Source organism: Falco naumanni, chromosome 7, assembly GCF_017639655.2.
Source record: "Falco naumanni isolate bFalNau1 chromosome 7, bFalNau1.pat, whole genome shotgun sequence".
Lineage (NCBI taxonomy): Eukaryota > Metazoa > Chordata > Aves > Falconiformes > Falconidae > Falco > Falco naumanni.
Window position 1 is genome coordinate 51504948 of NC_054060.1, and position 27462 is coordinate 51532409.

The 27462-nt window shown below is 44.7% G+C and overlaps 2 protein-coding genes across 5 annotated transcripts in view; both read left to right on the forward strand.

The window, feature by feature from the left end:
* LOC121091442 (deubiquitinase DESI2-like) overlaps positions 1-21404 on the forward strand; it is a 57158-nt gene extending 35754 nt beyond the window's left edge. For all 4 annotated transcript variants that reach the window (XM_040601268.1, XM_040601270.1, XM_040601271.1 and 1 more), the window contains 4 exons: positions 886-958; positions 2271-2364; positions 3382-3523; positions 20484-21404. In XM_040601268.1, the coding sequence (XP_040457202.1) occupies positions 886-958; positions 2271-2364; positions 3382-3523; positions 20484-20726 (552 nt within the window). In that variant the 3' untranslated portion in view covers positions 20727-21404. The remainder of the gene's footprint in view (positions 1-885; positions 959-2270; positions 2365-3381; positions 3524-20483) is intronic.
* A 4225-nt stretch (positions 21405-25629) lies between these two features.
* LOC121091443 (cytochrome c oxidase assembly protein COX16 homolog, mitochondrial) overlaps positions 25630-27462 on the forward strand; it is a 49621-nt gene continuing 47788 nt past the window's right edge. Inside the window, exon 1 of the mRNA XM_040601272.1 lies at positions 25630-25832. Within this exon, the coding sequence (XP_040457206.1) occupies positions 25707-25832 (126 nt within the window). The 5' untranslated portion in view covers positions 25630-25706. The remainder of the gene's footprint in view (positions 25833-27462) is intronic.

The following is a 27462-nucleotide window of genomic DNA, read 5'->3' on the forward strand; positions in this document are numbered from 1 at the left end:
GGTGTCTGCACTGTCCTTCACGGTATGGTGGAAACAGGCCCTGAGCAGCGCTTGGTGGAGGAACATTGCATGCATGCACCAGACTGCAGTATTACTCTGCTCTTAATGTAATGGGGAAGTGCTGGACTCCAGAGCAATGAAGTCACTTAATAGCTCTTCTTGAAAATTTGGTTTTGACTTTGGTGAAGTTGTGATCGCCTTGGACCTGATTTTGGAGCAGCAAGCCCTTGTCTCTTCTGAGAACAGTGCTTTATAGTATATGGTGCCTCTGAGAAAAATATTGACTTGCATGCACTGTGTTTCTTTTTTTTTTTTTCCCTATAAAGCAGTTACCAGTGTCATACGGATAATTACCAATCATGCTTGTCTGACCTACAGAGGGAACGGACCTCTGTGTCTATGATCTCATTGCCTAAACCCAGCTTAATAAAAGGTAGATGGGAGGTGATGTAAAAGGGTGTGTGGAAAATGTTTGGGGATTCTCTAACTCAAGATTTTGAAGATCAGATAAGACAAGTGAATTGGTAAAACTGGCTCAGTGTCAGCTATTTAAGTGAAAGGATAGATAATCACACATCCTGTAGCAGCTGGGTTTATGCAGGTTCAGGTCCAGTTACGTCTTTATACAGGTTTTAATGCCTTACGTGGAAAGGATCAGATGAGCATTTTTTGGAGACTTAATCCCAGCCAGCCATAATAAACACAGTGCCCACTTCTGTTGATCTGTAAGGAGTTTTGATTTGTTTCTTTCAAAATAATTTCAAAATCACTCTTCTCTTTAAGAGAAGTTGCCCTGAGAATGGAAGATGGGGGATATACCCCAGACCAAGATTGTGTATTTTTTTTCCACTAATGCTTCCAACTGTGGCTTTTCTCTTACTGTAGTATTGGATAAATGAATACACCTCCACCTTGGGGATTGGTGTCTTCCACTCTGGCATCGAGATCTACGGCAGAGGTATGAAGTATTTCCTTTTCACTACCTGCAGAACATGAGGACAACTGTATGGCTAGTTTGACACAGAAAAGCACTTCATACTTACAGCTTTTGGCAAAGAATATTTTGAGGAATGAAAACTCATCCAGTTCTTTTTCCATAGTCCATTGTGGAGTCCATCAGGAGCTTGTGCAGTTCTGTCATGAATCATGTATTTTCAGCCTGTAACTGCAGGCTCTATAGCTTGTGCATGTGTGTGGCAGGAATGGCACACAGGAGGGACCAAGCAATGCTGGAAAGCCATTCTGCAGTGAAGAAGGGGGGGGAGAACATGGGAGAAATGGCAGAGGGGGAAGAGAGGCAGATCAGTGGTTGTTTTGAGACCTGCATATGCACGCGCTAATTCCCTGTCAGGGTAAATCTGTTTTGCAGTAAAATGTCTATGCTCTAGAAATCTTCAAATCTGGATTTCCCGATCTTGGAAACTGTTCTTTTGAAACAGCAGAGTTACAAGGAAAAGAAAATGTCATGTAAGACTTCTGAAATGGTCTGAATGGGGTTCAAGCTGATTAGAGCACCCATTGCAAAAGTTGCAGTCAAGGGATCTAGGAACAACAGCTGTAGCACAGTGAAGGACAGACTAGCATCACAGGCTTCCCATTTCCTTCTTCAGCATTAAATGCTGAAGCTATTCAAAAATGACTCAAGCTATTCACTCATGGTATTTTTAGCCAGTGCCATGCAGTACAAAACACCTGGGGTGCCATGTTCCACCTTGAGCACAGAAGCTTTCACAGGCTGTGCGAGATGGCCTCTATGTCACTGTGAGGTCCATGGGCTGTGTGACATGGAGGGACCTCCTGGCTGGACCTGCGAGCTGAGGCAGCGGAGTGCAATCAGCTCAGCTCTCTGCAAAGAATTCCCATTCGCTGCCTGTAAATCCCTCTGGAAGAAGATTTGATTTCTCCCTACTCTAGAAGGGACTTTTTCCAGCTCAGTACCACCACTGACAGCCTCTCATAATTTATCTAGATGCCTCCACCACATAATTTTCCACTGAGAGGAAGCCACCTGGATGGGCACAGAGACAGACTCAAGAGCTTTCCTGGTGCTGTGGGAAAGCAGTAGTGTTAGCATGGAGGGAAATTGTGAGGGCATCCTCGGGCTGATAGGTAACTGGACAGAGAAAACAGCTTTCAGCATCTGGCTGAAACAGATTTTGGCAATAGCCCAGCCCCTGGTGCTGATGCCGAGCCATGCAGACAGCTGCCATGGACTTCTTCCTGACATTGCATTCATTCGATTACTCACAGTCTGTTTCTTTCCTTGTCAGAGTTTGCCTATGGAGGGCATCCCTACCCTTTCAGTGGGATTTTCGAGATCACACCTGGCAGTGCGGTAGAACTTGGAGAGACCTTTAAATTCAAGTAAGGGCACTTTTCTATATGTTCCCCTCTGCCCCAGGTAGCCATCGGTGCAGGGGGAGCAGGGAAACAAAAGTCCCCTGGTCCCCCTTTCCCTCTCCTCATAAGAACCTGCCCTGCAGCCTTTAGATGATCCCAGTTCAAAGGCAGCCCTGCAGGGATTTTAGAGCTGGGTAAAACAGCGTGTATACCTAACAGGGAACAGTGCTGAACTGTGTTTGGCAGGGTTTAAAAGCATGCTTACAAATGAGTGCAGTTCTCTTTTCCCATCCTCTTTGTTTTCTGTGCTCCCAGTTCCACCTGTCAGCAAGAACGGGAGTAACTGTGTGTTGCACAGAGGGAAAAATAAAACCAAGTCTTCTGATGAGTATCACCTACTTGTGAATACTGCACAGGGTACCAGAAGTCATCTCCTGTGTTTATCGCTACGCTGCCACAGGGCACAGACCAGCCGTTAAAGGAGTCTGAGTGGATGCTGCATTAATGTGGTGTTCAAGGTGCTTAGACTGTGGGGCTGTGGGTCAAGGAACTGCCCATGGCAGGTGGGGCTTGACCTCCCCAGGCTGCCAGTTTATGTTGAAGGTTGTTGGAGACCTTTAGAAGAACGAGTGCTGCTGAGTTAAGACTGGGAGAAGTAATAGGCTTCTGCATAAAGTTTTCTGTCTGCTCCTTCCTGGCCCACACCATGGAAACCCTCTCAATCGTGAAAAAAAAACATCTCTGTCCTACTGGAAATTTCTGTCATGGGATGATGGGCAGAGTGAGAGCAGAGAATTCCCTGGTGGTGAGCAGGAAGCTCTTGGGGCTGTTGCCAGTGCTGTAACGTGCTTTGTGGATAAGCTCTGGAGATATTACTGTGTCATTTTGTTAGGAGAGTTTCTGATAGCCCCAGATATGCATGTCCATATTTTAAGTGTGTCCTTCTTGCCAATGTCTGATCATTTCCTTATCCCTGGGTATGTATCACTCTCTTCACTGTATCTTTCCATGTTTCCTGTTCTGTGTTTTGCTTTTAACTAGAGAATCCATTGCCTTGGGCACCACAGACTTCACGGAAGAGGACGTGGATAAGATTATGGAAGAACTGGGCAAGGAGTACAAAGGAAATGCGTACCACCTGATGCACAAGAATTGTAATCACTTCTCTGCTGCTCTGGCTGAGGTGGGCACAGCTACCTTTTTATTTTTTAATTTTTCTTCTGCTTCTAATCTGTAGTAGCACTCACAGAAAGGGAACTGGGGTCAGCACAGCCTGCCTGTCCAAAGCCCATAGTCAAATCTCCTGTCTCTGCCCTTGCTGTTTTTGAAAGCCCTTTGCTGTTGAAAGGGATGGGATCAGGAGGTGGAGATGCAGCAGGTTTATCACACATTTGGTCTAAACTGTGTGGGAAATTAGGAGTGCCTGCATTTTGGTTCACTGAATAGGCACTGAGCAGGAATTGGAAGGACAGACCTGGCTAGCATGCAAATGTGCATCATTTTAAAAATAACAAACACAAATAACCTCACATGATCTGCAAAGGAATAAAAATGGATTACCAGTGTTTTGCAAACAAAAATTTGCAGTATTTGTGAAGTGGGTGCCCCTTTTCCTTATTTAATGTGCACCATCCAAAACCCATTAAAAAAAAAGTATTGATTTTCTCATAGATATATTTGGTTCTTATTAATTTTCATGTTCACAAACCCACTGTGAATTGTAACAGAGCTGTTATTTATCTTCAGAAGGAACTGAAGCACAGAGAAGTGCACACATTTATTCCAGCTGTTTGCTAATTTGGGATATTTGATTTTTGATTCCTGAATACCTGATTATTTCTGGGGCAAGCTTCCTGCCTCCTCACTCCTCAGACGAGATATTTAAAGTGTGTTTTGGTTAAGGTGGGATTATTCAGCCCCTGTGTAAATCTGAATTCTGTAAATCTGATCTTGACCCAGTGCCAGAAAAAGACAAGAAAAGCACAAAATGGAAGTGACTGATAAAAAGTTTCTGTGCTTTCCATAGGTGTTTTATGGCAAACATGAGGAGAGAATATAATTCTTCACAATAGAGTTCAACTGCTTTAACATTAGACTTTCTCTTTCTGGAGTCCTCATCCTCATTCATTACACATCTCTCACCTTTCTTCTTCACATGGGGCAAGAGCCCTATGCCAATAACCTTTTTTACCACAAGTATCCATTTATCCCCCAAAAGGCCCATGACAGATCCCGAGTGAGATGAGATTCTGCAGAAAAAATACTGTATGATTTTGTAAGAAAATCCCCAGTGAATCCAAGATCCAGCAATTCATTTACAAGGGACCTGCTTAGGCTGTTAGGAAAGCCAGTTCTCTCTTGGTTTTATCCTTGCTAATTATAGAAAGGGAAAATGACTGAGTTCTTTCTGTAAATGTTGGCACACAAGGAAAGGAATTGTATTGGTACAAACAGAGAATGAAGTTTCAAACAGTACAGTGATCAAATCAATGTTAGCCATACTACTGTTCTGGAGTCAAATAATCAAACTACTACAACAGAAAACGGGAACTTTAAAAGTTATGAAGGAAACCAGGGAGAAAGCTGTGTGATCATTAGCAAAAGCTAAAAAAACCCAACCCCCCTTTACCTGCAGCAGTGAAATAAGGCCATTGCTTATTTATTATGTAATTTGATATGTAAAATTTGTCTCATGTCCAAGACAAGCTCAAAGCCATCCTTCCTTGATTCTGCTGCTACACATTAGTGAACCTCTCACTGCCCCTTCCTTGTCCAACCTGCCAAACACAAGTCAAATAAGAGATCTTAATAAACTAGATCATTTTAAATTTTGCGTTCAACATGCCTTCAGTGAACATCTTTACCAGAGTGGAATTTAGGTTTAAGTTTTCCAGCAAGAGCTTTCTTGGTGGATTCTGTGGGCTCATTCACTGCCCCATAACCTGTCCTGATAATAAAACAAAAGCCTAAATGGCTAGTTCTGACACTTCTGCTCCCAGGAGCAGAATTTATGCACGACTTAGGTCAGTCTAAGTAAATCCTGCGTAGGCAAGCAGCTCTTCACACGTGCCTGTGTTTATCACCCCTCTCTAAATTATTACAAATGCATCACCAGAGGATGTGGTGCTTCCGCCCAAGGAGCAGAAGGCCCTGGATGGTCTCTAGCATCAAGTTACAGCAAATGGGAGCTGAAATTCATAAAGAAATAGCTGATGACACTAAGCAAAAGTCCTAGTGATTCAACATACCTCAGTCAGCAACATAAGAAATGCACGTGGCTGCCTTATGACAGATTTCTCCATCCTTTCAGGTAAACAGAGTAATTTGGCAATCACTGTGTTTCAGAGCTGGGTGAGAAGTAGCACAGTTTATCTTGGGACACTTCTAACCTCTTGGAGGAAAGACTAATTGAAATCTGCTGAGACAAAACCTGCTTGAACTGAAAGCAATGAAAGGTTCTATTCTCATTTCCGAACATCTGAATGCTTGCTTAACTTTACAGCCTTAGTGGTTTTTGTTTTTCCTTTCCTGCTGTAGTTCCCATTAAAACAAGACAAACCAAACCTCACCACATTAGGAAGCTCCAGGCCTTACCATATAGAGCTATAAGATGCAGCCTTATAGCGTGCAGAATGTGTGGGCTACGTGATGAGTGGCTCTGAAGACTGTGTAGGTATGGCTCACTGTAAAGGGCAGAAAACAGAACTGATATTTGTGCCCTAAACCCAATTCTGAGATGAGTCAGTTTAGTGTTTGTATTGCCCTTTCCTTCAGACTCTTCATCTGTGAAGCAGCAATAATAATAATTAACATCTATTTATGCATAGCTGTGTTATTTGGCAGTTAAAGTCAGGAAACTGGATAAAGTATTCAAAGAATTAGAAGAAAAGATGTAGACATTTTCTTTAACAGAATGAAACTGCTTACTGGAACTGGGATTTAACTCCAGCCACGCAAAAAGCAGCCAAGGATTTTGAGTGAGTATAAATTCTCCATCTCTGTTGCTGTAGCCCAGCTGAAAGGTGATGCTATCAGTACCACAATGCCTTTTCACCGCAGAGGGGCATCAGGGTGGAGCGTAATTTTTAGCATGAAAGATGGAATGCCCAGCTTTGCTCCCTACAGCCCTTTAGACCTTTCTGCTTATGGGCATAAGCAGTTGTGGTGAGTTCAGGAGATGGTTGTTCTGAGCCTCCTGGGTAGAGCCAGGCAAGCTCTGTGCCTAAGTATCCACTTTTGTGTGCTGAGTTATTTGCTTCCTTCAAAAAGGGTTCTGAAATCTTTTAGTGACAGCTTTTTTATCTGCCAAGGCTAATTAGCTGATTTATGTCTTGTATTGTTTCTGTATCAGCAAGCTAGAGCTCTATAGCTATGTGGCAATGTACAAGTTAATGTGTCTACACAAGTCTGTCTGGCAGGCCTTGAAATCTGGCTGTACAGCCATGTGTAGCTGCATTTGACTGCCTTAATTTCTTCATCTGGCTGTGGGCTTGCTAATTAGTATCCATACAGATGTTGCCCTGGTGGCTGGGCCATGGGTTGGGAGGATACCATCTGGTCATACAGACTGAGGGCAGATGCAGCCACGTGTCCTGCTGGCTGAGGTCGTGATTCTGCAGAGGGAATGGGAAAGAGGTACAATGGCTGGTTCTCCCTCCCAGGTCAGCTTTCTCAGGATCACACTGTGAGATGACGGCTGCACGTCCATTGCTAGGACCTGTAAGCCACGTTTCCCATCCACAGAAGTTCTGCTGAAGCCACAGGAGTCAGGCTGTATCTTCAAATTTTTGTTTTCTTGCCCTTTACTAGTGTTTTCTCAGCAAATAGAACGTCCATTCTGAAATCTTCTGTCTACATCCGTTTACTAATGATTTTTCTGTCAGATTCCTGTTTAATACTATGATGCCTCAGGTCCCACCATGGTAAATGGTAACTTACCTTTAACAGTTCTATGCAGGCTGGCTGCTAATGGTTAGGGGCACACCCAGCCCCTACGTTCATGACTCTGCTATTTGGCCATGCATCTTGAAAAATCTTTAGACTGTAGCAAGTCCGGTACAGGCAGATAAGTTCTACTTAACCACCTATCTACTTAACTATCTATCTACCTCTAGAAAAACTCACTTTGCAGTGCGATTGCAGCCTAATTGCGTGCTGCTGTGGCATTGACCCTCTCCCTACAATGCCATGCATCTCTTCTGAGCCTTGTGATCTTCCTGCCCACATTCACTTGTAAGCTGCAAGGGGCTTTGTTACTCCCTCATTGGCACTTAGATCTCAATTTTCCTTACTCCAGATTGCAGACTGCCGAGCATATTCATACTTGCTCGAGACTTAGATCTCTCCCCGCTTTGCTAGTTCCCTCTGGACTTCTAATGAGCAGCTACTGGATCAAAGAGGCATGGCTGTGTCTACTCACAAAGCAGCTCCTGTGGAAAGAAAACAGATAATGCCCCGGTTTCAGCAGCAGCGGTTCAGACTTTATCTTCTCCAATGCCATTTCATGGCAGCCTTCTCAGTAAGTGATTCAGTGAACATGCTGCATGATCAAGAGTCTCTTCCTGTGGATTTCCTGAGAAATTCTTCTTCAGCAGGGAACTTTGGGTTATTTAAGAAGTGAAGAACTACCAGAGAGCAAAAGTCTCTGCCTAACAAGTGCCGCATACCATCTTAATTAGTTTTGAAGGAAGTTCTGATGTGAAGCTGGGCAGAATATCCTAGTGGAGAGTCATGACAAAGAAATCAGATGCACTCCCTGTGCATGTGCCCAGCTTCAATTTAAGGTTGCTGGTACACACGCCACTTCTTAATACCCCTTTGCCTTTACCCTCACCATCTATGTTGGTGTGGGAAGGTGAGGGAGCTTGCTCTAAGCAGTGAAAATCTAGTTAGGGTTGCCTCAGCAACTCTGAATCCTGCAACGTGGTCCCACAACATCTGCATTTACAAACCACTTAAGCAAATTGTTTCTGGGTTAAAATGAAGAAGTTCATCAAACTGGGATTAGCAATTTGCCTACCAGAAGCTTACTCCTTTCATGTTGCTTATGTTGACAGTCCCCCAAATCAAGGAGTATCAGGACCATGCTCTCTGAATAAACTGTCCAGGAGGATGTGCAATCCTTTTGGGGGACTTATGCCTGCAATTTCTGCAAAGAAAAATCAGTCAGGCCATCAGCAGCAGGTCCCAGACTTCCCATCCTGTTCTGAGCTTATGTGCCTTTCTGTGTGTCGGTACTCCAGGTGGGTAATGCTGCTGGCAAACAGCAGGGATTCTAGCATTCCAATGAGATTATGCATGCGTGGGGAATTCAGTTAGGACCATGTCAATATTGGGTAAAGCCCTTCTGTTTGATCATCTGTTGTTAAGTCACTATGTTCCTAACAATCCCCCATGTATACTTACAGCAATACGTTCAAATGGCCCTTCAAGGAATTGCAAAATATTTATGTTCTTTATGAGTTGTCCTGGCTGATAAAAGAGGCTGTTTAAACTCTGCCAGATGGAAAAAATACTGGCTTTTGAATATTAGAAAAACCTTTTAAAACAAAAAGAAAAGCTAAAATAATTAATCCTTTCCATAATGGAATAATAATCCTTTCCATTATGGAATTTCCTGTTTTTTCAGAACAATGAGAAGTGAAATAGCAAAAGGACAAAAGTTACAAACTGCTGTAAAGCAGACACAAAGGAAGAGCAATACATTTGTGGTTCCAGGAAAAAGCCAAACATAAAGTCATTCCTGGGCTCTAAGTTCTCCTACAAGGACCCGCAGGTTTGAGGTCCCAATGATGCCACTGCTTTGCAGGAGCACTCGTCACTGCAGCAGCGGGCCACAAGGAAATGTGCCATGAGACGCCAAGACAGACATGCAGTTACATGCTTCACCGCCAAGACTGTTCTTTGGACATAGATAAAGGTAGCTGAATGTAGATACAGGGAATTGTGAAACTGCTGTCACAGGGCTTTTTTCAATGCAAGAGCATAGCTCGTGGTTGCCCTGCAAGTCTGCAATACAATTTGGACTTGTGGAAGGCAGATAATAGGCGAGGCAAAAGCATACTTGGCACAGCTTGTACCCCTAAATACACATGAAGGTGAAAAGTTGACTGCCAGGGCTTCAAATACAGGCATATAAGAATATGAGCCCTACGGATGGTGAGGTGTATGGTGAGTGTACAGCATCTGAGGACAGCTTCTTTAGAGAAGATAGCGATAGCTAGAGGATCAGAAGGAGAATAAAGGTTTTCTGCTTCAAGGTTCTTCTCCAGACTGGTGATATTCCTGTGTTGAGTGTAAGGACCAAACTATGTCGCTGCAGCTTAAAGACACTGAAAAAGCTTTTGCTGCTTAGCCCATTCACAAACAGAAGATGACTCACTCCACTTCCCACCAGCAATTTTCCATGCTTCTGAAGTTTCCTGTCTAAGATAAGCTATGGAGCTCTGTTCTTACCAGAGTGATGACAGTTGCTACAGTATGTCTCAGGAAAGGGCAAACCAACATGGGAAGAGAGAAAAACACCTTTGAATCAGCACCAGAAATGGAAGATAAGTGGAATGACTCAAGGGAATCATTCCTTCTCCTTTCGTTAATGTGATTACTGCCAAGCAACTGGAATGATCCCTATTTAAGGAAACTCTTCAGCACCTTGCTATAGGGCATATGACACATAATTATCAAAGAGGTGTGGCTTCTGAGCACCAGGGAAGATCTTTTATTCCCCAGTAGCCTTACCAGTGGTGGAATCACGGTAAAGTTAGTGGGTCTTACGGGCCCTTTTGTTAAGATATGAAGTTGATGCTCATCATAATTAGGAAATTAATTGAGAAGCATTGATCTGATTAACCTTAAAAATTGTTGATGTTGGAACTTTACCTGAGGACAGCTGTGACAGAATATTTTATTTTTTTATCATGTATTTCCTCCCTCCTCTTGAAAGGGAAATGATTTCTTTCTGATTTGTATGTGTAATTTAATGCCAGAAAAGATCAAACCCCTCTATATTTCATAGCAGTTTCTCAGCCTGGAGTTATTTATCTGTCTTGCTGTAAAACTACCCTAGGGTGGTTTTTTTGTTGTTTTTTTGGTTTTTTTTTTGTTAAAAAGAAGGATGCAGGAGAAGGCTGAGTGTGTGTTAGCAGGACCTATTTGTATCTTTAAGAGTATGGTCCGAGAATCAGCAGTTCCTGGGACAAATCTGGCTTAGAAACACCTGAATGGTCTGTTATGAATTCCCCCGGAGTCAAGGAAAGCAGAATTTAGCCACATGACTGAGGGATGATGAAGCACAGTTAAACATCCCTGTTTGCCCAAATTATCATGTTTTTCCCTTATACCAGAGAAATCTATTAAAAAAGACTAGAATCAACCATGAATTCAGTGTGCATGGTTCACATCCACACGTGATCATTCTTCAGAAAGCTCTTCCAGGGTCATTTGGATCTAAGGAATTAAAAAAGCTTCAGGGAAACAGACTGGTATCCCTTTATCCAGCTTCTTTTTGTACCCATTGATCCTTTTTGCCTCTTTATATTCCTTTAAATATTAAGGAATCTGTTTCCTTATTGCTCAGCATTTCTTGTTGCAAAGGATTGGATCCAGGGGACAGTGCTCAGGGATGCCATCTGAGTAAATGGCTAAAATTTGAACTAATTATTGGAATTGAACTAGGATTTTCCTAGTTGACCTAGGATTTTCGGAGTAAACCATGTCATCAAAAGCAGAGCCTTTTAGGGGGATCTGATATTTTTATTAAAACTTCTGCTAGGATATTTTATGGGTTCAAACAGAACCTCTGGCTGGTGAGACATACTCATCTGCAAGTAACTGAGAACATCCTGGATAAAGAGAAGCTTGCGAAAGTGTGGGAGAGCAAGCTGGACTAAAGATTTATTTACCTTTTCTGCTATATTTAGCAAAAATTCTCCTGAAGATCAGCCACAAGACATTCTTAGGCAGGGACTCCCTCATCCTCTCCTGTGGAAACAGTCCTACTTTAAATATTTACATAAACAGGGAGATAACACAATTCAGCCGAAGAGAGAATTTGTGTGCTTGTGGTTTCAAAAGCTCATTTTGAAGTTGTAAAATTTGCAGAAGTTTCCAGAGAGAGAAAAATATTTTGGGGAGCTGAGGGTCTTGTTCTTGGGCTGAAGGGGCCTTGGAAAATACACCTGAGGTTAATGAGGTAAGCTTGGCCTATTGTTTGTTGACATGGGAGGGGAAGAGAGTCTCCTAAGCATCTGAGGTGGCTTAGGTCAGCCTTGCAAAATTCTTTAGCATCCTAGATAAGGCTGGCTCCTACAAAGCAGAGGTAATGGACTCTGTCACAACTGAATGCTGTGTAGTCAGTCTTACAGCTGCAGAGCTGCAGTGCTCAACCTGGGAGGTAAATAGCTCCCAGTCTCCTGAAGTCAGGAAGACTCTCTCAAGTCAGCCTAAAAGGATGGTCTCCAATAGGAAATACCTTGAAGATTAACAGATGGAGTCTGCACAGTGAATCCTGCAACCTGATGGTTTCAGAGGACTGCAGTAGGCATTGATGCTGACACCACCGTGATATTACTAAACCTGCATGCTAGATGGAATGGAAATGCTTGGTGAAGCCACATAGCCTGAATCTCCCTGGGAGGCAGGGGATGATCTTGGTGCAGTCAGGCTTGCTTGCCTGTGGATTACATCTAGGTGGGATGCTAGGGCTTCTCGTCCCTTTCCTTCGTAATATTGCTAAAGATCTGTCCCACTGATAGTAGCAGGGGGAGGCTTTGTCATTGCATAACAGTGTGGTTAGCAGGAAATACCCATCTCTCCTGACTGAAGTACGGTGTAAGATATTTCTGTGACTGGCTTTGGAGCTTTGTCTGATGTATACTTCCCTGATGGCGTGGCTATCTTGGTTGTCCTTTGCCAATGTGGCTGGAGCTTTGGTAGAACAGAGGCATCTTACTTTAATGGTACAGGGTGTGGAGCTGTGCTGAAGTGACAGGAGATGATAGTGCATATTCTTTTATCTCTGTCTGTTCAGCTGTCCTTTTTCAGCCAAGGCAAAGCTGACAGCATATAAGAAACTTGCATCAGAACCCTGCTTTTCTTAGAGGAGCTTGACTTTTAGCAAATTCTTTGAAAAAGGCAGATTTGCTGAATCATGGACCAAATGAGAGCAGTTTTTTAAGCATCAGTGAATAATTCAAGCTTGAAGCTTTTCAGGTCCATCCCCAGCCACATATGAGTTCTCACTATGATGTTATTAAAAAATAGGAAGCTTCCCTTAGCCTGAAAGCTATCAGAGAGAAAGGATTAAACACCAGAGAAGGGAGCTTCAGGTGGCATTTGAGTCGCAGTCAGAAGCGGCAGAAGCTTTTATAAACCAGTCTTCAGCAGATCCTAAGTAGACAAGTAAAACCCAGGTTTGCCTTAGTCAACAGTTGCTTTTCAGTTGCCTCTGTTGTAGAGGAGATCGCTGTTTCATTGTGTAAAAGCCTGCCTGTGATTCTGATAATGGCAGGGGACACAACGCTCCCAACAGACAGAAAAGAGAGAAGGAAACGAACAAACAAACAAACAAAAAATCCCCAACAACCACGGGACATGAAAGAACATTAGGAAAGCTTTATTTTCTGGCACCTGAGCTAGTCCTCACTGAAGACTGTGGAAAGACTTGCTTCACTGCAGCAGCCTTTGAACATTTAGCTCTATGGAGGACAGGCTGTGTTTGTTTTCTCATTTCTAACCAGCCATGTATGTTTAGAAGAAGTTTATTAGTAAAGATGTCCTGCACCCGTAAATTTATCCTTATGGTTTCAGATGAATGCTATTTTTTCTTTTGTTTCTGCCCAAATGTATGCACAATTTTGACTGCATGCAGTTAATAAACTGCTATATTACATTGCAGATGTGGCTTCTCTGCAGTGGTAAAATGAGATTTCTAGGTGTAGATTGTGTAGTTGTTTAAATTTATAAAGTATTTGCGAAGTCAATAGAATGAAGGCTGCTATAAAAGTATAAACTTCTTTTTCTGTTGTTAACCCTTCTAGCCTTGCTATTCTGCATGAGTCCTGTAGTCCAACAAAAAGGATTAGTGGGTAACTCTTACATGCACCTTTCAGGTCTCAGTCCATCTTCTTTTCCTTATCTATCTATTTTGCGGAGGAATAGTATGAAGAGCCAAGTAAAAGATTAAATGTGATGATATTATCAAGAGTAAATTCGAAAAAAAAATATCTTAAGATGTATGGGGCTGGTGTAAGTGTGGATGTTTTGAACCATCTATTTTATTTTATATGCTTTTTGCATCTGTCTTACCAAACTCGTTTTCCTTATCTGTTACAAATAAGCATAATACCTTGGAGTTAAGTTAGTTCATATTATCTGGGGACTTCATCTCTAGTCACACCGTCATGGAGCCCTTGAGTCTTTGTGTGTGCAAATGCCTGAGAACAGATGCCTCCTTTTCACAAATGAACATGGCAAAGAAAATCCCTGTCCTTTTCACCACTGTCTGTTGATAAATGAGAAGTGTCAGGAGTGTAAATGAAATAAGTGTGTTGATAGGATTTTAAGACCAGAACCTTTTGTTTAGGAGTCCTGCCAATGCTGCCAGACAGAAGGGCTTTCCCTGTTCCTATGAGTTCTTGTATTCTCTCTTCTCATTTTATCTCTATCCACAATAACCTGCTGCTCACTAGGCTTGAGACTGAAACGGAGGATTTTCTTGGTTAGCTATTCAGTAAAAAATAGATGCTCTTGATGTCCACCCCTCTATGTATATGGGTTGGCCTGGTCATGTTCAGCCTGTCCATAACACTTGAAAGAATGACTGTGTTAGGCAACAGCTGTTCTCAGCTACTGGTCTTGAAATGGCACCTGCGAGGAGAAGGCAGTTCTTCACATCGTCATGATAATATGAATGAATTACAGTTGTTCATTCATTTCGTGGGAGATTCATTGTTTTAAATGCCACCAGCAAGCCCAGACTTAATTATACTCTGCATTCCCGAAATGGTCATTTGTTATGACGCCACTTGCTGCCTACATTGTCACCCTGCAGCTGCTGGCTGTACTTATAAGCGCTGGTTACAAGGACCTTCATGCTCAAAGAGGATACTGCTATGCTCCAGTGTTGGTACATAACTAATCAGCGATGCTGCTCAGAATTCAGCCCTGAACGCGGTCCATCAAGATGTCACATTTGCAGCCACCGTGCCTCTCCACTGGTAGCCTGGCCAGTGAGGCTGAAACAGTGCTGAGGTGCTGTAAGCCAGCTGTCTTGTTTGACCCAGAGCTATCTACTCCATTGTCTCTGCTTTTGGCATCTCTCTGCATGCAGACATGCATAGAGGCAACTCTGTCCTTCCACCACAGCACCACAGAGGTGACTGACATGTCCTAACTAGCATCATAAGGGGTGCAAGACTGTGGGTATTAGTCCCTCCTTTCAGTGCTTTCCTTTTTCCTCACTCCTGCCTAGTCTCAGGCAGATGGTGCCGATGCTTCTGCTTTACATGGGAGAAACACCTGCACTCCTGGAGAGGGCATAGGAGTGTCAGTGTCCTGCCTGATGTGGATCAAAAAGAGATAGCATAGGAGAATGAGGGGCATTTTAGACAATGGCTTAAATTCATTTAAAAGGCTTTTCCCTTCCTCCCTTTGATTCAGGTTGCTACCTCCCAGAACACAGCGTCATTACTGAGCTCATTCATACTCATCTACAGCTTCTTAGCTGTACGCTTTCCTCTGCAAGACGCAGGCCATGCCAGCTTCTGCTGAATGTGGGCTTCATGCAGCTTCACAGCCCAGTGCCACCTCATCTATTCTGTTGATCCCCACAGGCTAGTTACATTCCCTAGAGTAGAAATTGTCATTTTTACACAGTACCTATACAATAAATGTGTTTCAAGCAATTGATCCTAGCATGCCAACTCTGCCAAAGTGAGACTGCTTTCAGGTATGTTGCAAAGGCTGTATGTCCATTGTCTTTGAGGAATGTTGTTTTCAGGATATACACCATGTAGAACAGCTGATTAGGAGTGCAGAGCTAGAGGTATATTCCTCATTGATGCACTCAAACTCCCTTCGTTCTGCCAGGACTGGACAGTTATACTACCAGTTTAGTTTTTGCAAGGTGGCAAAAAAGATGTCCCTGCGCGTTGAGTTAGTGGTTTATTCCAGATGTGTTTAAGTACTAGGTTCATCACATGGCCATGCTTCCTTTTTCTGTATGGTTTTTGGCTGCCCTAGCGCAGCCTGCAAGGTTTGCCTGGGCAGGTGTGCTGGTTTGTATCTAATGGCCTTATTCTGAAATACTGATAAGCATCATCTGTGCTATATTGTCTAGGCCTTGTAGGAGCCAGCTTGTGCAAGCACTGTAAAGATTCCCCTTGGGCTCTAAAGCCTTTGCTCTTAAAGTGCTCTGGGGTGTGTTAGACTCTTCAGGTGCCAATAAAAGCCCTTTGCATTCTCTAAGACACACCAAGGGGAATACTGTACAGTAGCTCAGATGGATACGTGCCCCATGTGGACGCCACTTCATTTTTAGCAAGGCTGCTAAATGGAAGTGGCAGTGGGTGGTTCAGCAGATGTTCAGTGCTGAACTCCCCAAGCCGCAGTTTGAAGACAAGAATTGAAGTAATTAGCCTGTATTGTTTGAGGACTGTAATGTTGCCTCTGCTTATCTTGATTTTCATGGATCAGAGCACTACACGGTGCCTTTGGGAGGGCTCACTTCAAAAATATTCCCAAGTGCCTGGAGTTACACTTCTGTACATGGCCTGAATTGCTCCAATTGCATCACCCAGCAGAACCTATTGCATTTGAGAGCTTTCTCTTAGGATCTACAACTAATCAGCCCTTCACTTTGTTTTGAAAGGGGTTCAGCCTGTTAGACTATCTTAAATAATGTCTAGCATACACCCATAGACCCAAAGCCCTCAGAAAATGCAGCACATTGATGGCATTGTCCTCTAGAAGGCAGGAGACTTAGCTTCTTCCATTGCTGGCTGGCATCTAAACGGGTGTTTCCCATCTGCCAGGCTGTTCCCCTGCCCACAGTAAAGCTTTAGAGGGAAGTGTTAAGGCCTTGCTGAGCCGTGGCACCTAGTTCTTAGGGCAGGGAAGAGTAATGGGGTGCAGTCCTTACTCCCAGGGCAGTCTGTACATTTTAACCAGTGACTGTTTAGTACAAAATGACACAGCTTAAGGTGCTCTAAGGATCCTTTTGTATCCCAAATTAGTTGTTTCTTGATGAGTTGAAATCCTGGTGTGGATTTGACAGTTGGCCAGAAATAGCACCCAAACTGTCAGGTCCAATTTCTCCCACCCATTTGGCTTCAGCCACGGATGTCTGAACCGCTGTTTCCACTTGACTCTGCAGATGCCATCTGGGTCATCTGCAGTTCTTGCATAGAGCTCCCAGAAGAAGCGGCAGCTGTGGGAGACTTGGCTTTCTATCACCAGGTGCCACTCAGTGGAAGCTGCAAGTACACGCAGCCTTCACTGAAGGCTGCCTGAAATGGGGGACTGGTCCCTCGGTGGGCAGTCAGAAGCTGCGTGCTATCCCAAGCACTGGATTTCAGCCTGGGACTGGGATTGGCTGCCTCTGCGGGCTGAGAATAACTCGCACCTTCAAGGACCTGACAGTGAGAAGAAGACAAGGAAGCACCACGCTCGGCAATGATAGCCAGACGCTGTTCACAGGAGCTTTGCAAAACTTAGGGAGGTCCCACATGGGCTGAGGTGTTCCAGGCATTGCTGCCAGTAGTCCAGCCTGTCATGTACTCCACATCTTTCCCATCACACTTTCCTACCTCAGACAAGCTATAACTGGCCCCTGAGCTTACATCTCAGGCTTGTATCTCACATAGGCTTAGCCCTCCTGTGACTGTTTGAAGTTCCTTCTCCGGTCAGCTACATATAAAAAGGCTCAGCTGCTTTCTTGTCCAGTGCCAAGCTCAGGCTCCACTACAGGTATGTTACCTTTCCTGAAGGGATGGTAGCAGGACAATTTTGTATGATGGTGAGAAGTAGCAATTTCTGACCCGTAACAGTTTATTATTTATTTACCAACTCTGACCGGACAGGTACGTGACCCATCACAGAGATGTTTACCCCCTTCAAAAGAGAAAACCCCACTCGCTTGGCAAGGAAGAAAAAAACCCTCTGTAAAATCCTAAACTCTAAAAACATCTAAAAAATAATTCTGCTGGTGGAAACAACGGATGGTAATAGGCTTCTGTGAGTTTATTTTTCCAGTGTGTGGTTTTCAGTTGAGAATTACCCTGAAGAGCTGCAGTAGGTGGATTTTTCTGTGGCTTCATACACAATTGGAAAACACCCACTTTATCTTGCTTGTGCTGTTTTATTTAAACTCGGGTGTCTTAATCCCATTGCAGTCAGGTTTATTTGATGTTTCACCATTAGTTAAGTACTACTGGATGCTCCAGCACAATATGTTTTATGGAAAGGAGTGAAAAACACAGAGAAGGCTGTAGTGTTAGTGGCATTCCCTGCTGTTGCCTTTTTGCTCCTGTTGAAAGTTGTGTTTTGGTGTGGAATAGTAACAAGGCTTCACTGACAAGAGGTGAGGACAAGTGTAACTGAGGAAAGGAAAACCACTTTGACTTCAACATTTTCCTTAAGCTCCAAAAACTGCCCTTTGATGATTGATGGCCTGATGCCCACATATCTCTGTTCTTTTTCTGGTTCTTCCTTGACTTACTGATTCATTCTGGGTGAGAAGCTTCCATAAACAACAGGCAAATATCTCAGCATTGCTTCCACATTGGGAACTGCTATTTCAGTTGCTAGGGGACCTGCTTAGAAAAGAAAAAAAACCCCAGTATTTCCATCTCAGCCAGTCTTACCTTGTGCTTCTCTGTTGTTTCAGCTGATTTTCCCAAAGAATCACACCCTTTTTTTTTTTTCCCCTATTTTTTTTTTTGTTTTCCTATTAATACCTTGGGGAAGTCCTTATTAATACTTACGACTGCTTAAGAACTAAACTGACATGCATGCATACATAGCAAGGCCCTAAACTGAGTTACCTTCTACACTGGCAATATGTTGCCTAAATTCCCAGAGAAAAAAAAAGACAAGTGCTAAAAAATCTAGAAGCAATTGTGCTGAAGTTTTTGGCTTTGGCTCAGATTCAATGTTCGAGTAGGACATATTGAATACAATTTTTAAAATTCAGCAGTATTCTTGTGAAAATGGTCAGATATGTCTGGTGAGAAAATCAAATAGATCAGCAAATTTTCTGTGAATGAGTCTTAAACATAGGTGAGAGGTCATCTGCTCACAGGATCAGGCAATAGCTGTAGCAATGGAAACTAGGGATCTGGGTGGAGATGAATAATTGCTAATAAAGTAACTGTCCCCAGATTAAAATTTTCAAAAATACAGATTCATATAGCCGTATCTGAAGTTAGGTAGAATGCAGCATCAGTAAGAACTGAAACAAAAGTTCTTGGGGGGTGTATTAGGTAAAGAACAGTCTATACTTGCAAATAATTTTAACAGCTAAATGGCTGTGTTCATTCTGATACCCAATGATAATGTCTTCGGTTTCACACGTTGATTTTTAAACAATGCATATCAAAATAAAGTGAGTTCCATGGTCAAATTAGCACAGTCACAGGTTTGCCACCTTCTCCACACCTCACTGGAAACTCCATGCTGTTGGAGCAAGTCAATCCCCTTATCCTCAAGGTGACTGTTGGAGGGGGGCTTAGATCGTCCTGCCCGGGCTGTACACATGGAGGACCTGCTTGGTCATCAGCCATAACAACTAGAATGCAGCACAGCCCATCCTCTAGCAACTGCTCCATTCGTGCTCCCTGAAAATCTCTTGAAACCTCTAAGCACTGCATTTCCCTTGTCGATGACATACATCTCGCCAAATAACCTCCTTAGTGGATTACGAACGCCCTCTTAATTTTTGAAGTAAGTAGTATTAAATTAAGTGTAGTTTTAGCTGGGAAGAGTGTTGGAGGAGAGCAGAGGGATTTAGCATTGGCAGAAGGTACAGCACGGACAACCCTGGAACCACTGATCCACACGAATCGTGTGACTGTGGGGTGGAGTTTCCCCCCCACCTGTCTTGCTCCATGGGAGACAGCGCTGGGAGGCAAGGAGAATTCGGCTGTTATGACTACTGTACCTGCCACAGGCTTCAGGCTCTAGTATCCTGGTGCAGGGCCGCAGAGGCAGTATATTTACAAAAGGCAGGCTCTTGAGGCACCCCACCCCATCAGTTCCACCTGCCTCTTCTGTGTCTGGTAAGGGGAATGGTAAAACATAAAGGGAAATTTCCCTTACGTGGTCAAAGCCTACTACAAAGTACACAGCTACTAAAATCTGGCACCTGTATGTATGTGTGGTCAAATGCTACAGAAGAGAAGGTCAGCTGTATGCAGCAAGTTGTTTCATTATGCTGAATGTGGTATGACCTTGGAAAACAGCATCTGTGCTAGCCAGAGTGTAACTCAAATCAGTGCCAGGAGCATCTATGATAAAACACAGGCCTAGTGAGAAGCTAGTATTTTTCTGTTTGTTGCTTTCTTTCCCACATTTAGGAAATACCATATGAGGATAAATTACAGGGTGATGTGCTGCTAGGATAGGAAAAGGACCCCCAGATACTATAGCTTGACTGATCCAGCCGAGGAAGAAAAGTAAGCAGCAAGAATAGCTTCTCAGGCATCTCCATCCACCTAGGCAGGCTCAGTTTCTGGGCTCCTCAAGGTCCAGACAGCGACAGCCTAAATATTTTTCCAAAATTTTTGAGTTACTTGGAAAATGAGTGTCATTGTCTTGGTTAGAAGCACCAGCAGGCCTGTCCTTTTACTCATGGACTGCCTGGAGAACAGTGGCCACAACTGCTGAGGACCATGATGCCTTGGTCTCTGCTATGATGCTCACAAGGGCTATGGCTGGCAGGGCTTTCTGTGATGTCAAGCAGTTGTGTAGTCATTTGCATTTATAGCTATTTCTGACTGCAGAAGATGCTTGCTACATTTCAAACAGCTCTCTTCTGAGCAACAGGGAACTCACTCTGCTGAGGTGATGATGCGGATGGGGATGACATTGCCACTATGCCTGTGTTTTTTTGTACTATTAACCATGCTCCTTTTTGGTTTGCTCCACAGATACTATGTGGGAAAGAGATCCCACGCTGGGTGAACCGCCTGGCCTACTTCAGCTCATGCATCCCCTTCCTCCAGAGCTGCCTCCCCAAGGAGTGGCTGACCCCAGCAGCCCTGCAGAGCCACATCAGCCTCGGCCTCCACAAGGAGGAGCAGGGGGACACAACAGATGAGGAGTCCCCCTCCACCTCCACAGCCCCTTCAGCCTCAGGCACATCACGAACCTGTAGACATACTCGGGTCTAAACTGTGCCCAGTATGCCCTCAAATAACATACCCCTCTCTCTTGTACTATTTCTTTCTCTCACCCTTTCACACACCTTGGTTTCTCTCTTCCTCAATGGACAGCACAGGGGAGGGAAGACCCTTTCTACTAAGGAGGTGAAGCTTCAGTCCCTTTTCTGAGGGCTGCCACTACAGTTGCTTGGCAAAATGACTGTGAACCCCAACGCTGAACTGAGGAGTATAGTGACTGAACTGGACTCTCCTCCCAGGGCCCCCATGCTCCTTGACCCACGGAGAAATGCTGACTCTCTCAGGCTTGAGAGCATGTGTACAGGCAGGGGGGGCACCATACTGTGATGTTCCTTCTCTGGAACTGTTTTATCTTTTTATCTCTTCCCCCACCCATGTGAGCCCAGCAGCCTCCTCTCTGTTTTGACTGGGTTTGTCACTCCCCTATGACAAATCTCCTGTCCACACCCAGTGAAGGAAGCAGAGCCAGAACTCAACCTTCTCATCTCTTAGACCAGCAACAAGCTCTACTCAGCCCCATCCCTTTTGTAACTATCACATTTTGAACTCAAGTGAAGGATGAATGAAAGGTGCTGCTGTTCTACAACCACTAGTTTTCAGTACTCAAATTTAAGAGCTCGAATTACTGTCCTGCTCTTGAAAACAGTAACAAAGAACATAGAAAATGAATGTGTTACCATGGCTTTTCTTTGGGGTCAAAAAGAGGATGGGGCTAGTGCTTAGAGGCAGCTACTAAGTAGGTGCAGAGATGACTGTTGACCATATTGGTGCTTTTTGGCACAGACCCTTCTCAGTTCCCCTACTTCTAGGCAATGTTCCTGGTTTGCTTTTTTCCCCCAGATTCCCTGGGGAATCTCTCTCCGAGCTGACATTTGCTGGCTGTCTCTGGGGGAATGGCCCTCCTGAGCACAAGAAGTAGGAGAGAGAATCTGTTGGGAAGGTCAGGATTTCCTTCAGATTTTCCTCCTGCACTCACAGACCTAAAATGTGGCTCCAGAGCCATTCTTCCCCAGCCTATTTTCGAGCCGAGAAGGTGAAAAATCAGTGGTGAATCCAAAGAATGTCAACCTGTTTCCTTCTCCTCCCTTTTTGGAGGTGGAGGGGGAAACTTAGGGCCACATCTGGAAAGCATGGATGACCCTTCCAATGCATGGGCCACCATGGTGCCTTCCATTGTGTGCACTGTTTCAGTGGCACAAAAAATGGGCACAACTGGCTCGCTGGCCTCTCCAAGCTGGCTCTGGACAAAAATGTGGTCCTTGCATGTATTTATGCTCATGCTGACAGCTAATGAGAAAACAGAGGAGGAGGAAAGGAAAAGTAAACCAACTCTTCCACTCGATTACCTCACTAGGAGTTCTAGTCAGAAGATGTAGGAGAGAATCAAAGGGAAAATCCAGGCCCCCTATCTCTCTTGCAACTCCTCTTGGCTACACAAGGGAGGATGAAAAAGGAACAGACACAGTGTTGAGAGGGGTTTGCAATTTTAGAAATGCTGTTCTCAACAGCTACTACCAAGTCAGGACTTCCACCCTCCAACCAGAAAGAACTACAAGCCCTTAAGATGGGTGGTTGTTTCCTTTTATTGGTCGCAATAGCATGCTAAGTCCAACCAGCTGTTTCTTTAGCTCAGGTATACAGAAGTGTGTGCTTTCAGGGCTGAAGGTCTTGGCTATGATGTACATCATGTCTGCGCAGACAGCACTTAATGATTTGTTACATGTGCATGCTCCTAGTGGAGCAGGAGGCTTTGGAGAGATCTACTGGATGGAAATATAACTCACAGAATAGCCTCACTCCACCGCCTCCTGAAGTGATGCATGTTTGGGCAACAAAACCTTTATAACATGCCTCTCATTTTCATCCTCTGAACAAATTGCTGCAGGTTCTGCACTGAACTGATGTTCCTTATCAACCTTGGCTACTTAGAGTCAATACTGCATTGTGAGCAATTCTGCAGCTCTCCTGGTATCCTGTCCAGCACCGATCTTGATTACCCTGGCTTGTTCAGGGATGTTTAATAAGATTTCCATCCTATTCTCCATCCCATTGCCCACAAACCATGTTACACAATGTACTGTTGCACTCTATTCCCCTGCAGTCGTGGTCATTGCAGCCCAAACCAGCAGTGCAAAACTTCATTTGTCTGAAGTGCCCAGGGTGCCTGCCAATAGCCAGCAGCACATTATGTGCACAGAATTTAAAATCTCTTTTTAGGTCCTTCTCTGGAGGAAAGTGAGAAGAGGCTTTCCCAGAGCTTTTGTCAAGGCCGGGGAAACTGCAGTCGGAAACACCTAGTTCCTAATGTGACAAAAGCCAGCCAGCCATCACCCTTGTGTTTCTGTTCTGCACCTGAGCTCCAGATACACCATGTATACATCTAGAAGAGAACTAGGGCTCCAGAGGCACGTTTCACGTGGAAAACCCTCTCTCAGTATTTGACAAAGTAAAAAATGCTAAACTGGCTGTATGGTAACCTGGACAAGAAAGCTACATTTGGCCTCCTTAGGGACATGCACATGTGCTTGAAGTATTGGGAACAACACTTGGGGCAAGATGTCAATGTCACAAAACCCAGATGTTTGTTTATCTACTTTTATGTTTGTCCATCTGTTTATGACAGTAGGGGTCACATCAAGGAGGCATCAAACCTCTGTTGTAAATCAAAACTGGAATTTATTTAAATCTTCTTTTCTCCCCACCCCCCTCTGTTAAGGTGACCAACCAACGAGAAGAACAAAGGGACACTGTGGAAATAAAATATATATTGTTGATAGCTTTACCTCTGTAATTTAACAGCATTTTCAATTATTAAACATGAAGACATTTTAAAAGCCTAATTTACTGTTAATCTCTGGCAAAGCATGTTTGTTTTAGGCACTTTTCTTATCCTTCCAATTATTACAAAATTATTGTTGTTGTTATGCAATTACATCATATATGTATTTGGTTACACATTTCCTTTCTCTTGCTGTTTCAAAGCATAATACCACAGGAAAATTTTAGATACCGATAGTTATCAATGAAAACAAAAGAGCAGCTTATGAATCTCAACAAGAGCACCCCATGACACAAGCACAAACGCTTAACCCTTGTTCTTGCTGCCAGGACTTTTGGTGCCCTTTTAAAAGCTGAAATGAGAGGGAACCAACTGCACATGGGCACCTGTGGGTCATGTCTCTAGCAGAGACCTCATAGTACTCAGGTGGGTCAGTAAGACTGAAAATAAGGTTAGCGTAATGCTGGAATATTAGTTACAATACAAATGTTCCTAGGGGAAGTTAGGGTGAGAGGAAAGAGGTAAGTAATAACCTCTCTTCTCAGCACATCTGTCTGTATCTGTAATAGCAACTCTCATAATTTCAAGAGATTATTCTTACTGATTTTTTTTTTTTGGTCAGTTGGCTTCTTTTTCCCGAGCTTGTGATTTGAGCCCCGTATCTCTCCAACTCTTAATGAAGTTTTAAAAGGGACAGTTGTGCTTTCAAAGGCCCTGGGTGAGAGTCTGTGCTCTGTGATGAGTTCATCCCAGTCTCGGCACAGTGCAGGGATAGCCACAGACCTGATCTCTCTCTCATTGCTCCCAGCTGAGAGTTTGCATTTCTGGAACTCAGACCGATGTTGCCTTCATGTTACTGAGTTACTCAAGAAGCATCATGTTCCCTGCTACATTATTTTTTTTTGCTATTCTGCCCTGTTTATTTGCCTCTAGGCTGGAGAGGCTCTCAGAACTAGTTAGTGGCCACTGGATGGCAATGATGTTAGTTTGTCTTATTTATTCATGTTCGATTTTCTTCTGATTTGAGTTTGTATGTATATGGTGGCTTATTGACACGGTCAGAAAACTTAAGTACCTCCACCAGTTCCTTGATGTGATTAATGGAGAAGACCAAAGGAAATAATCATCAATATTTTGTTTTCAAATAGTTTTAAACTGCTCTGTGAGCGGAGGCAGCAGATGCCCTGTTCCACTTTGTCCCCGCTGTGCTCTCTCCATCAGGCAGTGATTTGGGTTGTGGAAAGGCTGTGCCATGACTCAGGAGGTATTTAAAAGACGAGCTTTCATTCTCCCAGCTCCGCTCTGCTATTGCCACTGGCTACCAGAACATGGCAGAGCCTTTGGCTACGGTGATATGTGAACACATCGCAGCCTGTGCCTGGAGAGTATTGTCCTCTGATCTCTAATGTAATCAACAGCAAGAACAAAAGCATAACGTGCAGCAGCCCTAATCCAAAAATGAGAATGTCCCCGTGCCAGGTGCTGTACAAACACCTAACAGAAGTAGTGTGATGCATAAAAAAGCTTCCAGCTGGAACGATGGGTGGGAAGCTCTCCTTCCACGTGCCATAGATGGCAGATGAAAAACACCGGGCCCGAAATCTCCAAGGGGCTCGGGCCAGCCCAGGTTCGGCAGCCGCGGCGCCAGACCACTGTAAGCCCCCTTTCCCCTCTCAGCACAGACACGCTGTTACCGGCACCCTCGGCCTTCAGGCCCGGCCGCACGCAGGTGCAGGTGGCAATACGGCTGCAGCCCCGGCCCTTTCACCCCGCACACAGCGGAAGCCACGCAACGCCCAGCAGCGCGGCCCCGGCCGGCGCGGCCCCAGCGCGCCCTCCCAGGCGAGGCCATCCGCCGGCCGGCCCGGTGCCCGCCGCCCCGCTCTGTGTGTTCAGGAAACGCCCGTTAATTCAAAGGGCTTTTGACACACGCCCGTAACGGCGGAGCGCCCCGGCCGCGCCAGCTCACGGGGTTATTTCAGCAAGGCAGCAGCTGCCTCTGGAGACGCGGGGGTGAGAGCTCCCCAGGGCCGGCCCCGCAGCGCAGGCGGCGGCTGGCTGAGTGCCGTGCTCCGCGTCGCCACAGCCAACCCCTTCAGTGCAACGCCCGGCGGGCAGCGGCGGACGCGCGCACCACAGCGGAACCCAGTTTCCCCGGGCGCGTTGCCGCGGCGGAGGGGGCCGCTGTGGCGATGGGACCCGCGTCCCGCCGGAAGCGCTGCGGCCGGGCCGGAGGCGGGAGGGCGCCCCCGGGGCCTATGGAGAGGCTGCGGAAGCTGTGCAGGGGCCGCACCGTGACCTTCGGGGTCCCTCTGTTGGTGAGCGCCGCGGGGGGGGCGGGCACCGGCACCGGCGGGGAGGCGCGGCCTGGGGGCGGGCCGGTGCGGGGCCAGGCCCCGCCGCGGCGGCACCCTGCGGGGGCGAGCAGGCTGCGGGATGCCGCGGTGCCACCGCCTGAGGGGAAGGCCCGGGGCCTCTGCGCCTGCGGGGGCCGTGCGCTGCGGGGCCGGCACGCCGCGGAGAGGCCTGGTGCCGTCCCCTCCAGGGACAGCGGTGGATGACTTTATGCTAGCAGAGCGTGTCAGTCAGTCAGTCAGTCAGTCAGTTAGTGTCTCTGTGTCCCGCGGCTTCCCGGACCCGCAGGGAAGCGGAGTGTGACCGGGGAGGCGAAGGGAGGCCGTTTGCTGAGGAAAATGCGTATTGGTCTTTTCTCTTTAAAACACTCCTTGTGTGTTTCTCAAACTTTCTTCAGCTTTTCAGTGGATTTTAAAGTGTGGCGGCAGTGTTGGTCTGATAATTTGTGCATCTAAAAAAGGTAGAATTTGAGTTAAATGAGGTGATAGGTTATAGTTACAGTTGTGCTGAAAGCGATAGGCGACACCTAGCTATTTAGAATAGTCGAAGATGGAAAAGATCAATAAGGTCAAAGGAATAAACCAAAACTGTCAGGTGGGCAGTGTAACAGATTGCACTGGCCTGGCCTGGGTACCTGTGTGCAGTAGAGGAAAAATTCAACAGCTTGGATGCACTTAACGGGTAAAAACTCAGGAAGTCAAAAGCAGTAGCCAGGACACTGGTTTCCATTTGTGCAATTTGTGCCTCATTTCCCCTGTATACAATTAATTTAGAAAAAGTAAGCAAATTCCAATGTGGATAAAGAATAGGGCAAAGGATAATTCCAATGTTTTTGTACAACTACTAGAAAAATTAGTGTCATCCTCTTCAAATGTTCAGAAGCATGCCTCAGAGAAATGGAGTGGTCCAAAGAAGGACAGTGGCACTTTAGTTAGAGTTAAAAAAGTTTAAGGCTATTTATTTTAATGTGATACTACAGAGGTTCTAGGGCAAGGAGTTCAAGTGGAAATATTCATGCAGTTGAATGCACTGAAGTATCTTTTCTCAAAGTATTGATGAAGATATTTGTAAGAAATAAAAATATTTAAAACCTCACACACAAACCAACAAACCAGTGTCATAATTCCACAACTGTATGAATAATTTGTATCAACAGCTCCACTCGCTGATATTGCAGACTTCTTCATATCATAACTTTTGTAAGGTGATCAAGCATAGCATTACAGCTGTTTAGTTATCCTGCTGTGTGCATGTATATCTAAAAGGCTGTCCAGAACGTTACTGCTTTCATGCTTAGACTGAATTAATTTTGCTTTCTAATTTTTCATGTAATGTTTTGAGTGTTCTGATATAATTCTTTAGTTTAAAAACACCTTTCTTAGATGTTTAAGGCTGAATATAATTTTAGGTCACAGTCCTGTTGTTTATGTAATTATTTGAGGTTTGCTACTCCTCTTTCAAAATGAGGGGAAACCAGGCAGTTTAGTACTCACCAGCTCAATTTTAACTCCGAAAAAGTTTTTTGGAAAATACTAACATGATTAAATTATATACAGATACTTAGTGATACAGACCTGGTGGAGAAAAATGTCA